At 32.7% G+C, this 14,652-nt stretch overlaps 1 protein-coding gene across 1 annotated transcript in view; it reads left to right on the forward strand.

Moving 5' to 3' along the window:
• LOC101004585 (solute carrier organic anion transporter family member 1B1) overlaps positions 1–14,652 on the forward strand; it is a 97,383-nt gene that overhangs the window by 67,875 nt on the left and 14,856 nt on the right. The window contains exons 11-14 of the mRNA XM_031650330.1: positions 1,635–1,800; positions 6,782–6,966; positions 9,175–9,239; positions 11,556–11,673. Of these exons, the coding sequence (XP_031506190.1) occupies positions 1,635–1,800; positions 6,782–6,966; positions 9,175–9,239; positions 11,556–11,673 (534 nt within the window). The remainder of the gene's footprint in view (positions 1–1,634; positions 1,801–6,781; positions 6,967–9,174; positions 9,240–11,555; positions 11,674–14,652) is intronic.

Raw genomic sequence — 14,652 nt, forward strand, 5'->3', positions numbered from 1 at the left:
CTGAATATACTGCACAAGTTCAATACTATTTTTATAATAATACTAAGAGATTATTTGCCTTTTTATTCTCATGCTCTCCTGGCAGTATAGTGATATTTTCTAATGCTCCAAGGTATGTTGTTAATTCATCAATCTGACTGCTAACAATGTATGTGCTTATGTACTTTTGTGTATTAAAATTTTCTTAGTATTACTTTCTAATATACATGTCAAGAGATCAACTTAATTTAACAAAATCCCTTTGGAACAGGCCTTCAATCTTTTATAAGAGTGTGAAGGACTTCTGAGAACCAAATTTTTTTTCCAAAAAAAAAAACCCTGTGAAGTTGACATTATTATCTATGACTTACAAATGGCAAAACTGATTTTAGAAAGAAGTACCAGAACTAATATAAACACAGATGTGACTGATTGCAATATCTGGACTGGGTCATTGTCTTAGTCCATTTAGGCTGCAAAATTCCAGGTAGCTTATTAATACACAGAATTTTTCAAGATTCTAAAGGCTGGAACATGTAAAACCAAGGTGATGGCAGATCTGGTGTCTGGGGAGGGCCCATTTCTTAATTCATAGATGGTACCTTCTCATTGTGTCGAGGCATGGTGGATGGAACAGGCAAAGGGTCAGTAATTCCATTCATGAGTACTCATCCTCATGACCTTATCACTTGCTAGAGGCCTGACTTCATAAAGTCTTCATATACGAGATTAGTTTTCAATCTATGAATTTGGGGGTCGCAAACGTTCTGACTACAGTAGTCGTAAACCATTCTGCTTAACCACTCCAAGTAGTATTTCCTCAAGCAGAATATGCTTTTTAATAAAATTATTGATAACGTAATTTCTGAAGTATAAATCTTAGTTTTTCTTTTAAATTATGTGCTCATTCAAAGATAACACATCAATCCTCAATTATTATCAAACATTTGAAAGAAAATTTTTTTAATGTTTAAGCAGAAATGAATTATACAAAAAATATATTTTATAATTTTAGCTATGGCATAATCATATTTTATAATTTATAACCATTTTATAAAGGAAATCAGTATAAAGTGTACTATAGTTTTATTATAAAAATATACCCAGTTTTTCTAGCCTTTTTCTATTATTCTTGATTTTTCATTTTGTAGAGGCTCTGCTTTAAGCATGTCTGATTTTTTTCTTACACATTACAATAGAGATTTTTAAATTCAACCTAGTTAAATAGCATTAATAGACTTACAAGACTTTACAGTGAGCTGAGAGGAATGTCAGTCTAATGTCATCACCTTACTGAAGAGAAACTCAGTCTCAGAAAAAAGACGTAACTTATCTAATGTGAAATTTCTTGATAGAATTATAACAACTTCTTGTCTAAGTCTTACTTAATATGTTTGGTTTATTTTTACATTTTGCTTTTTCTAAGTCACAAGTCATGTCTTAGCAAAGATGGAGAGCATAAAATAAATAAGCACTAAAACAAACTTTGCCATTTCACATCATCAAAGCAAATTTCTTCATATAAAGAAAAATTCTTTATCTTCTCTTTTTCTTTTCCCTCTTTCTCTGCTTCCACTTCTTCCTTCTCCTCCCCTTCTTTGTCTTTTTCTTCTCTCACTCTCTCTTTTTGATATATGTCTATCATGTATTTCCAGAAATAATCCAGTGACATCTCATAGAGATGTACCACTTTCTTATTGCAACTCAGACTGCAATTGTGATGAAAGTCAATGGGAACCAGTCTGTGGAAACAATGGAATAACTTACATCTCACCTTGTCTAGCGGGTTGCAAATCTTCAAGTGGCAATAAAAAGTCTATAGTGAGTATTAGTTTTTACTTTCTTCTCCTTATTCAAAAGCAAGGATTAGATTGAACAATTTTTTACCAAATCTTTCTGTAACTGTAAACTGTAAGGACGCCATTTAAAAGATAAAAGAGAAAGTTTCCAATATTATCTGTTATTGTGATGGGTGTGATGTTGTATAAACAAAGTTGTATATAAAAGTCTGTTTAGGGCAAAATCAGGTTTTTCTGTTACTTGAATTCTAATTGGAGATCACTCCACTTTTTTCCTTTGAGATTATAAGACTATGATCTTTTAGAATTTGAATACCTTTAGAATATCTAAAAAGCACCTAATTTGACTGAAGCCTATAATTTTCATTACTTTATCCCTCAGAATTCAGGAAAATGTCCTGAGTTAACCCATTGTTAGCACTTCCTATCATACTAAGACAAAAATCAATATGCAATGTTATATTCAGATTCTGATCTGTTTAGCTCTGGGATCACTACCCTTTTTAATTTCTGAGAAATTAATCAAGGCTTCATGCTCACTTAACTGCCCTATTCTTGATTTTCTATTTTGATTTTTCCAAAACTGGAACTTCTACCCAAGATAATGTGGTATCCTGCTCACCTATTGCCAATATATCCCACAGAAATGTCATTTCTTTCTTCTCGCAAAACCTTTCTTTCCATGTGAACTGTGGTTTTTCTCTAATCTCCTAAGTAGTTCCCTATCATCGGGAATGGGTTATGGTGTTTTCCACTCAACATCTCACAAAGTCGTGTAATGTTTTCCTAGGAAATTTTACTATTACCAACATTAGTGAAACAGTCAGCTACAATTATTGCTCTCGGCCACATCCTTCTGTGTTTGATTTTTAAACATTCTCCATCTACTCTTGCCCACAGATCTATCAACAGTAATATGTAAGGGCATGTAGAACTTTAAAGAATAAAGCATCCTGGACTTTTTGAAAATATTTAAGTGCAACTTTAATAAACTTACACAAATATGGCCCAAAGACTATACTTAAAACTCACATCTCAGTCATGGCAATAATGGTTCTGTTGTTCAGTTGTTTCCTTTTCCTTCGCTATTTATTTTTACTTTGCTATTTTTTAAAAAATAATTCAACTCTTGTTCTAGGTAAAGGGGGTCCAAATTAAGATGTATTACATGGGTATCTTGTGATAAGCCGAGGTTTAGGGTACAATCGTTCCCATCCCCCAGGTAGGGGGCATAATACCCAATAAGTAGTTTTTTAGTACTTGCTCCTCTTTTTCTCTGTCCAGTCTAGTAGTCTGTAATATGTATTTTTCCTGTCTTTATATTCGTGTGTACCCAGTGATTAACTTCCACTTATAAGTGAGAACATGTGGCATCTGGTTTTCTGTTCCTATGTTAATTCACTTAAGTTAATGACCTCCAGTTGCATCCAGGCTGCTGCAAGGGACATTATTTCATTCGTTTTTGTGGCCATGTAGTATTCTATTGTCTATATGTACCACATTGCTTTATTCAATTCACTGTTGATGGGCACCCAGGTTGAGACCATGTCTTTGCTATTGTGAATAATGCTGTGATGATTATATAAGTATATAAGTAGATGTGTTTTTGGTAGAAGAATTTATTTTCCTTTGGGTATATACCCAGTAGTGGGATTGCTGAGTTGAATGGTAGTTCTGTTTAAGTTCTTTGAGAAATCTCAAAACTACTTTACACAGTGACTGAACTAATTTACATTCCTACCAACATAGGATAAGCATTCTCTTTTTTTCTGCAGCCTTGCCAGAATATTTTTTTAACGTTTTAATAACAGCCATTCTGACTGGTGTGAGATGGTATCTCCTTGGGATTTTGATTTGCATTTTTCTGATGATTAGTGATGTTAAACAGTTTCATGTGTTTGTTAGCTGCTTGTATGTCTTCCTTTGAGAAGTGTCTGTTCATGTCCTTTGTCTACTTTTTAATTTTTTATTATTTTTTGCTTGTTGAATTGTTCAAGTTTCTTATAGATTCTGGATATTAGTCCTGTGTTAGATGCATGATTTGCAAAGGTTCTCTCCTGTTCGATAGGTTGTCTGTTCACTCTGTTGATTATTTCTTTTGTTGTGCAGAAGCTCATTAGTTTAATTATATCCCACTTATCAATTTTGTGTGTGTTGCAATTGCTTTTGAGAACTTAGTCACAAATTTTTTGCAAGGCCGATATCCAGAATATTTTCTAGGTTTTCTTCAATGGCTTTTATAGTTTTAAGTTTTACATTTTAGTTTGTAGTACATCTTGAGTAAATTTTTTTTATGAAAAGAAGGGGTCCAGTTTCGTTTTTCTGCATACAGTTAGCCAGTTATTCCAGCACCATTTAATGAATAATGAGTACTTTCCCCATTGCATTTTTTTTTTTTTTTTTTTTTTTTTTTTGCTAACTTCATTGAAGATCAGGTGTACGACAGGTTTTAGGTTTGCAACTTTGTTTCTGGGTTCTCTATTCTGTTCCTTTAGTCTATGTGCCTGTTTTTTGACCAGTACTATGCTGTTTGGTTACTATGGCCTTTTAGTATCGTTTGATATCAGGTAATGGAATAACTCTCACTTTGTTCCTTATGCTTAGGATTGCTTTGACTACTCAGTCTCTTTTTTCGTATTGAATTTTACAATAGTTTTATTCTCATTCAATGAAAAATGATGCTGGTTGTTTGATAAGAATACCATTGAACCTGTGGATTGCTTTGGGCAGTATAGACAGTTTAGTGGTAATTTTTCTACCAATCCATGAGAATAGAGTATTTTTCCACTTGTTGGTATCGCCTATAATTTCTTTCATTGGGGTTTGTATTTATCCTAGTAGAGATCTTTCACTTCCTTGGTTTAAATGTATTCCTAGGTATTTAATTTATTGTGGTTATTCTAAATGGAATTGCATTCTTGATTTGGGTATCAGTTTAACTGTTATTGGTGTATAGAAATGCTACTAAGTTTTGTCCATTGGTTTTGTATTCTGAAACTTTATTAAAGTATGTTATCAGTTCTAGGAGCCTTTTGGCAGAGTCTTTAAGGTTTTTGAGATATAGAATTATATCACAGTGCAGAGAGATAATATGAGTTCATTTCCTATTTTTCATGTTTTACTTCTCTCTCTTTCCTGATTGATCTGTCTAGGATTTCCAGTACTATGTTGAATAAGAGTGGTGAGAATGGGCATTCATGCTTTGTTCCTGTTCTTAAGAAGAATGCTTCCAGCTTTTGCCCATTTTATATGATGTTGGCTGTGGTTTTATCATAATGGCGCTTATTATTTTGAGCTATGCTCCTTCAATGCCCAGTCTGTTGAATAACTTTATCATAAAGGGATGGTGGATTTTACTGAAAGCTCTTTCTACATCTGTTAAAATGCTCATATACTGTTTATTCTAAATTCAATGTATGTAGTGAATCATTTATTGATTTGTGTATGCTTACATCTCAAAAATAAAACCTACTTGGTCATGATGAATTAACTTTTTGATGTGCTGCTGGATTCAGTTTGCTAGTGTTTTGTTGAGGAATTTTGCATCTATGTTCATCAGGGATATTGGCCTGTTGGTTTATTATTGTTGTGTCTTGCTAGATTTTGGTACCAGGATGATTCTGGCTTCAAAAAAATGAGTTAAGAAAGAATCGTTCTTCCTCAATTTTTCAGAATAATTTCAGTACAGTGGGTACTTGCTCTTTTTTGTATTTCCAGTAGAATTTGGCTATGAATGCATTTGGTCCAGGGCTTTTATTGATAGGCAGGTTTTTTCAGTACTGATTCAAATTTGGAACTCCATATTGGTGTTCAGGGTTTCAATTACTTCTTCATTCAGTCTTGGATGGTTGTGTGTTTCCAGGAGAATAAGAATGACCCAATTAATACATGGTCCCTCTTTGCACACTAGTGAAGGCCTGAAAGTGATGTAATATTAGAACCCTGAAAAGAACTCTGTCTACCACAAGACATAATCTACATTATACTGGCAATGACTATGCCATTTGGGGGCTACTGCAAAGTTTTTATTATTTATTTATTTATTTTTTACTAAATCCTAGATAATGAACCATCACGTCTTAAAACAGTGTTCTTTGTACCAAAGCTTAGTTTTATTGACCACTACACTTGTTCCATAAAAAATTCTTCTATATTATTCCTAGTGAAAAAAAATAGTAAGAACTGTAAGTTTGGCAGAACTGTACTTGTATAGATTTAAATTCTTCTACAATTCTTCCTTCAATAATTGGTCTTTAGTATTAATAGATTCAAGGTGAGCTTCCCTTGAACTTTTGCCTAGATTTAGAGCAGAATTTATTAAAGCCACCTATCTACATAAACTGTCCAACTGATTAAAAATCTGAAATCACTTGTTTCTACATTTTCCACTTCTGTGCTCTAAACACTAGTGGGGCATTCTGTTGTGTTTAATGTCTCTGGTAATAATATCATCTGTCATTATGTCCTTGGATTTTGTGTATGCCTGCTAAATTAAAATTTTAGCATCTCTACCTGCCTCTATTTTTCCTGAACTCAGTGCCATTTTCATGGGTGACTCCAGTTAAATTTTGATTCCTCCCAAACTGCTATATTATCTGAAGTCTTTGGATAATTCCTCTTCAGGGCATGTCTCTGAAACTAAGAAATTGTCCAAAAGACCATCTCTGTTCTGCAGAGAGTAAAATGGAATGGAAAATAATTATTAGAATCTACAGAGATAAGAAAATTATATACAGAGTTCTAAACACTAACTTCTTTGTTTCTTAATTTTAAAATTAAGAATGAACTAAATGTCAATCATGAATTACATTTTCTTATATAGAAAGAAATCCAAAAAACTATTTTACATTTTATCTGTTAAGCAACTGTATTTTTAGAATCTTCGTAAACTGTAAATATATTAGTTTGAACAAGTGAGACTTCACTGGATATAATGCAATGTATTTGCAGCACTGTTGTGTCTTCCAAATTTCTTATGTCATATTTTATACACAACATTTCAGGTGTTTCATAACTGTAGTTGTTTGGAAGTAACTGGTCTCCAGAACAGAAATTACTCAGCCCATTTGGGTGAATGCCCAAGAAGTGATGCTTGTATAACGAAATTTTACTTTTTTGTTGCAATACAAGTCTTGAATTTATTTTTCTCTGCACTTGGAGGCACCTCATATTTCATGCTGATGGTTAAGTAAGTATGACTTTTAGAAACATTTTCATATGCATGAGACTATAAACACACCTAATGACCTAATGATATGCATATTTTTACATAATATACTGGGATTCAAATTCATATTTTGTCAAATTTTAATTTTCTGAGAATTCATTTTATTAAAATTACTATGAATTCTCAAGGCCATAATTAATAATTTTGCCTCTAATTTTTCCATTAAAAGTCCAGATTCCATACTTTCTTCTCTTATTAAGAAGCTGATGACATAGACCGGCAATTGCCTCAGTTGTAAAAGGATCTCCCTAGGATTCTAAAAGAACCTTTTGAATTTTGAGTTGACTTGCATCCTAATGGGTCTGTCAGGGTAAATCTATTGATTTCACTAAAATAAAGCATTTGAAAACTAGATAGAAAATATGCTCCATTTGATAATAACATTCCAAAGTTTTTAATCCATGCACAGCATGAATTTTATAATATCCTTGTAGAAAAATAAGAAAATCCACGGAAGCATTCATTCCTTTCTTGGCTCATTAGAAAAGATACAATGCTTGATGAATATTACATGGTAAATGAAACCAATAAGATACTTGTTGTAGTACAACTTTCAAAATTACAGGAAAGACTGGTGTGAGATAAATAATCTTAAAATCAAAACATATTTATAAATTGTTCTGAGTGCTCATCAGGAAAAAGATTTCCCTAAAAAGAAAGATTCAAAGGGAAAGTTAATTTAGGATTGGGTGGGGGGGCAGCTGTGAAGAAGAGGAATCAGAGTACATCTCAAAATAAGTAACATTTTTTCTAAAGGTCTAAAGAAAAAGCTAAATCAAAGGGTTTCCGGGAGAAGGTCTGGGTGCTGATGCCTCAACACAGGAAAGAGCTGATGTGTTTTAGAAATGAAAAGAAGCTGGCAGATTGAAACATACTGAATGAGAGGTTGTGACACATGATAAGATTGGAGAGTTAGGCAGGGTACAGGTTAATGCATGTCCTACTGGCCAACTTGATTCAATCACCTAAAACTGATAAAACATGTAAATAATTGGTCTTAGATCTTAAAAATATATGTGTGTAAGTATAGTGACCTGGGTTAACATTCAACTGTACTTTTAAAACCTACACAGTTGATCACAAGTTCACTGTCAGCAAACAGCATGACACAGTAGAGATGAAAAAAGCAAAAGCATTTTAACATTTGTTAACATTAACATCAACTTGTAATTTGAATTTACAGTTGTTTAATTTTGACTCTGACTGCAAATCTTATCAAATTATTTATACTAAATATTCCACAGATATAGCTCCATCTCAATATAAAATGTTGTCTACTCAAAAGAAGTCTTTCATATTTGCCAAATTAAACTCATTAACATACTAAAAATACCTTAAAATTCAACAATAGTTTGCATATCAACAGGTTTTAGCTTTTTATTTTAAACTCATGAGTTTTAAAAAACACTGTTCCATCATTGATGATAACAATATCATATCTATTTCAGAAACTGATTAAATCAGCATTACAACTTGTCAAAAATATTTAACTCTCGCTAGCCTTTGATTTTATTGAAAGAAGCATTTTGTGAATATGACTACAGAACAAAAATATAAATTTCAGTTTGTTAATAATTTTCTAATGGTTAGACTGTGAAGCTATTTTTTAAACTTGATTAAGTGGGCAGAAGGACATCCATTTATTCAATATGTATTCATTTTGTGTGTCAGGCACAGTTGTATGCACAGAGGATGCAACTGTGAACGAAAGTGATAGAATTTTATTAGTTTTTAGTGTGGGTGGGAATGAAGGAATGAATGTATGTAGCAGAAAAAACAATAAGCAAATAAGTGAGTAAATATACAGAGTAAGTGTGAAGCACTAGAAAGATAAATAAATCGGAATTAAGAAAATAGAAAAAAATGAGAAAATAGGTAAGAGATACTAGTTCAGATATTATGCGTTGAAAGTCCTTTGAGTGACCTGAATGAAGAGATAGAAAAGCCATCTTGAAATCATGATGCATTGAATAAATAAGGTAATAATTGTTATTATTGCTGAAGTGTTTGCCTTTTAAAACAATTGAAATATAACTTTATACAATGGGGCCATTCAACTGAGAACTTAATTCTATCATGAAGAAAAACAACACAGGAGAAGGCTTTAATGTTGTTTCATTTTGATATTTTAATGATATTTAATGTTTCTTTGCCTTTATCTTGTTTCAGAATTGTTCAACCTGAATTGAAATCACTTGCACTGGGTTTCCACTCAATGGTTATACGAGCACTAGGTATGATGAAAAATGTATATATATATATATACACACACACATATATTAAATTTAAGTTATAAATATAAATGTCAAGGCTTAAAGACTGAATGTAATGAATCTTTAATTGTGATAGTAAATAAAATTAGTATCGTTTCTATTTTGTGATAAATAAAAACAATAAGAGATAGAGTAAAATTGAGTGACCTAAAAGAGAATTCGATTGTTAATTATACGTAAAGTTAATCTGTTAAGACTAAGGAATTATTGTATTTATATTACACTCTTTCAAACACAAAGGTAGATGGTCCTCCACATTTTTCTTTTTTTAGAAAAATAAGAATATTTCCTCCCAGTAGGCAGAGTGAAGGGCCTAACTTCTAAACTGAGGCATGATTTAGGCAAGGCCTAAAGCTAGCTTGGGAAGCATGGGAATCTGGCCAGGCTATGGCCAAATTACAATGAAGAAATTGTCTAAGAAGCGTATTTGATGATAAAGTCACAAATCCTCCAAGTTAAAAAGAAGAAATATACAGGAAATAAAACAGAGGAGATGAGATGCTATAGTATTCCATTGGTTTTCTTCCCACCATTCCCTTTCGTGTGTCTCTAATCTCCCAGACTCTGTACATCCTGGCAGTTTTCTACCTTCAGATTCAATGGGGATGCCTCACTGCTAGAACATGGGTGACAAAAGCTTAAAGTAACACCTGGGTTGTTAGTACTCCTTCTGATATGTAGAAATGAGACCAAGAGAATGCAGTAAAAATTTTTTTTAGCAATAGAAAATAGGAAAAAAAATGAGTTTCACCATACTAATTCTGGGTATCCTATTTCGATGTATCCAATCTGTGGCACGATGGAACCTAATGCACCTATGGAAAAAATACGCATTTAGTACAAAACTTCCACTTCACAAACAATTGTCTTGAATGCAATAAACGTGTAAATTGTGGAAGGTCTATATAGTGAAAAAGTCATTTAGAAAATAGGTTATGAGTTTTAAAATTGTAGTGATTAGGACCAAATTTGTTACTTAAAACAATCCATTTCATTTGTTCAAATCAGTGGCATTATGTGGGGAAAATAAATTGTTAGCATATATTTTTCATTTTTCAAAGAGTGGCTGTGATTTTTGAAACCTGAAAATTTCTCATCCATTTCCTCAGTACCAGGTTTTTTCAAATACATTAGCCTCAGTCCCTTGTCATTTTAAGATTTCTCACTCTCAAAAAATTAAGACTGATGAAAACTAAATGGAATAAGTAAAATTGTGATACATCAATCACTGTCATTTTTTCCATGACAAAATAAACTCTGAAAATTATTCACCACAATACAAAAAAAGAACAAAGTAAAGTTATGAATACTTCAGTTGCACCGTCTGAAGGATAGTTCTCTACTGGCATGTCCCTAAAATTCTTTATCAGATTACCTTTGCCTAGAACCAGGAGTCAATCTCAGAGTTCATTAAAACAGCAGTGGAAGCAGATGGACACTTATTATATAAACAGTTTATTATATAAACAGCATATCTGTCCGTGCATTCTGCAAATTCATGAGCTCCAAATAAAAATTAACCAAAAAAAAAGACCACTGAAAACTTATGCATCATTGTGATCAGAACACTAACACAAACAAAATTTAGTACCACAATCCCCTAACTTAGCCTAAGCTGCTTCAGGAGGTATTTACAAATGCACAAAATCAATTAGTAGAAAATCACTGGACTATGACCTCTAATGACATCAGTAAGTGGGAATTAGACATCTGAGCCCAGAAAAAAAGTACAGCCTGCCAAAAGCTAAGCACTCCCTGAAGCTCAGCCTATACTTATCTGGGGAGGGAGTTCTGATTAAGCACTCACTTTTAAATTCTCTTAAAATAGTGTTTAAAAAAAAAAAAATAAAAGTCTGCCTTTACAGCAGTTGAGCCAAGATCTTTTTCCTTTCCCCATAAAGTTGTAATTCTACTCCATTTCAGGTTTCTTTGCCTAAGAAAAATCCTGTATTAACCAACGTAACTTCCCAGTTTTACTAACAACATTCTCCTTTTTACCATTCAGGCTTAAGTTAATTGCTACCATAAGAACAGAGTGTACAGGCATGTATGTAGGGAGGGTACAAGTGGGTAGAAGGCATCAATGACATTACTACATGATTCAGGTCTTTGAGATTTCAAATAACCTTTATTATTGGGTAGATGCAGAACAAAATAATAAATAAATCCTCCAAATTTTTAAACGTTTATTTAATCAAAATGTATCAATGTGGAATATCATACAGTTACATTTAAAATATGTTCTCTGGACTGACATCTTCTCTTCTCCTCTTACAGGAGGAATTCTAGCTCCAATATATTTTGGGGCTCTGATTGATACAACATGTATGAAGTGGTCCTCCAACAGCTGTGGCACACGTGGGTCATGTAGGATATATAATTCCACATTATTTTCGTAAGTTGTCATAAATATATTTCATTAATTTCTCTTTGACTATAATAATTCCTAAAGAATATTATTTTCATTATATAATAATATTAATAATGATAGCCACCATTTAATGGAAACTTACTTTGCAGGCACTATGGTATCAAGCAATCTGGTATCTCATTTTAGTACTCATAGAAACTATAGGACATGGATATTTTCTTCTATTCTGTTATATGTGAAGAAACTATGATTCAAGGATAATAACCAACTTGTCAAAAATTAGAGATAATAGAAAATGGCTAGGATTTGTATGTGAATGTTTTTTGTTTCCAAAACTCTCTTCATGTTAGTATATATAAGGATAAATATGCACATGTAAATATATATATATATATGTGTGTGTGTGTGTGTGTGTGTGTGTGTGTGTTTGTGTGTATTCAATTGCCTCTGACTTCTCTAGAAAGACACAGAATGACTAGCTTGGGCTCTGGACATATGTCAATTAAGAAATAAAGGAAAATATGTTTCTATATTACTCTATTCACAGGGAGAGATATTCCATAAGTGACACGAAGATAACTGCATGGGCATCTGGAAAAACAAAACGCTACGATTATACTTTACCTCTTTAAAAAAACTAATTTCAAATTCATATATTGACAAATTATACACTTTGAAATGTGAAACTATATGTATTAAAACTCGTAGTATAATTTCTTTCAATTATCTACGAAGCAGAAACTAAGTATGACCCAAATGCCCAGAACTACAATAGAAAAAAAAGACAAAATATTTATAACATCTGCATCATTAAACTTTTAAAAGCAAATTTCAAAGTGAAAATATAAATTAGGAGAATAATTTGCAACTTCTGACACAGACACAGGCAAATATCCTAACTATATAAGGAACTCTTAAAAATCAGCAAAAACAGCATCCAATGCTGGCAAAGATGCAAAACAACAAGAATTTCCTTTCATTTTTCTTTCATTGCTGGTGAAAATGTAAAAAATAATAGAGCCATGGTAGAAGACAGTCTGGAATTTCTTACAAAGGAAAACATGGGCTTATGATATGGTTAAGTAATCATGCACCTAAGTATTTACCTAAGTTAGATGAAAACATGTCCCCACAAAAACCTGCACTTGAATATGAAAAAATGGAAGCCAACAAGATGTCTTTCAATAGGCGAATGGAGAGCCAAACTGGGGTACATTCACACAATAGAAAATTATTCAACAATAAAAAGAAGTGACCTGTCAACCTACAAAAAGACAAGAAAGAAACTAAAGGCGTGTAGCTAAGTGAAAGAAGGCAGTCTACAGAAGTTTCTGGGCCTGGTGTGGTGGCCCACGCCTGTAATCCAGGCACTTTGGGAAGCCGAGGTGGGAGGATCCATGAGGCCAGGATTTCAAGACCAGCCTGTACAACATGGCAAAACTCTGTCTCCACTAAAAATACAAAAATTAGCCAGGCACGGTGGTGCACATCTGTAATTTCAACTACTTGGGAGGCTAAAGCACAAGAATCCCTTGAACCCAGGAGGCAGAGGTTGCAGTACGCCAAGATCATGCCACTCCTCTCCAGCCTGGCTGACAGAGCGAGACTCTGTCTCAAAAAAAAGAAAAAAAAAATTAACAAAAATTAAAGAAGCTTCCAAGTATGTGACCTTTTGTAAAAGGCCAAACTGTGAAGACAATGAAAGATCAGTGGTTGCTTGGAGCTCAGTGGGGAGAAGACAGGGATGAGTAGGTGGAGGACAGGGCATTTTAAGGCTGGTGAAATGATTTTATATGATTTTATAATGGTGGATACATGATGTTATGTATTTGTCAAACCTGTGGATCCATACACATACCACATACAAACCACATAAAAAGCAAACTAATCTAAAATATGAACTTAATAATAATGCATTCATATCAGTTCATCAATTGTAACAAAGTTACCACACTAATATAAAATAATACAAACTATTAATGATAAGGGAAACTGTGTGTGTGAGGCGGGGAGTATACGGGACTTCTTCATACTTTCTATGCAGTTTTTCTGTAAATCTGAAATTTCTGTAAAAAGTAGGTTCTATTAAAAAAATCAAATATCTCCCAAAGAAAATAATCACTAATGGCTATTAAATATATAAAAAGATGCTCAAATTAATTGATAATGACAGGATTGCTATTAAAACTCACCCAGATTTTCAACAATCAAAAATGTTAAGTAGACATTGTATTGGCAAAAGTACAGAACTTTGAGCTAGCAGCAAACTTCTAGAAATTTATCCTACAGATAGCTATACTCCCAAATAGATAAAATGGCACATATGTAAGATTACATACATATGTATGGCAACATTGTTTATGATGGCAAAATATTGGAAGCAACTTAAATATCTCTTGATAAGGGAGTCATTAAATAAATAGTTCTACAGTTCTACTTGCAGGAAAATGAATAGTCTGATGTCTTGAAAAAAGAAGAAAAAATTATTTGTTTACTAATGTGGAACCTTCTTCAAGACATATTTTTGTATGAAAAAAAAGAAACATGAAGAATGTGTATGGAGCATGCTATCATTTATATGAAAGTGGAGGAAGTTTATTAGTTCAGGATACATCTCTGTAGTAAAGACCTAGGATCAAATTTACCAAAAAGACTTCCTTCCATTTAATGTGTAAATTCACTATCTAAAATCCCCAATGGATAAAATGATCCAGCTTTTTCCAGAATTGTACCCCATAGGCATTCTCATAAATTTATTTAAATATTAATGATAGAAAATTTCTCACAAAATGGGAGAAAGAAATGAAAGGAGATTACAAATGAAAACTTCATATATTTATCTTAATGACTTTTTTTAAGAATGTGTTCGTTTTTTATTGAACTCATCATTTATTTCCAGAACACCTGGCAAGATGCTCCTCAGAATTTCCCCAAAGCAATGACCACAACTTCAAGTATTCATGTAACATTTTGAGATGGCTTTATAATGGTTTGAGTATAAAA

Source organism: Papio anubis, chromosome 9, assembly GCF_008728515.1.
Source record: "Papio anubis isolate 15944 chromosome 9, Panubis1.0, whole genome shotgun sequence".
NCBI lineage: Eukaryota > Metazoa > Chordata > Mammalia > Primates > Cercopithecidae > Papio > Papio anubis.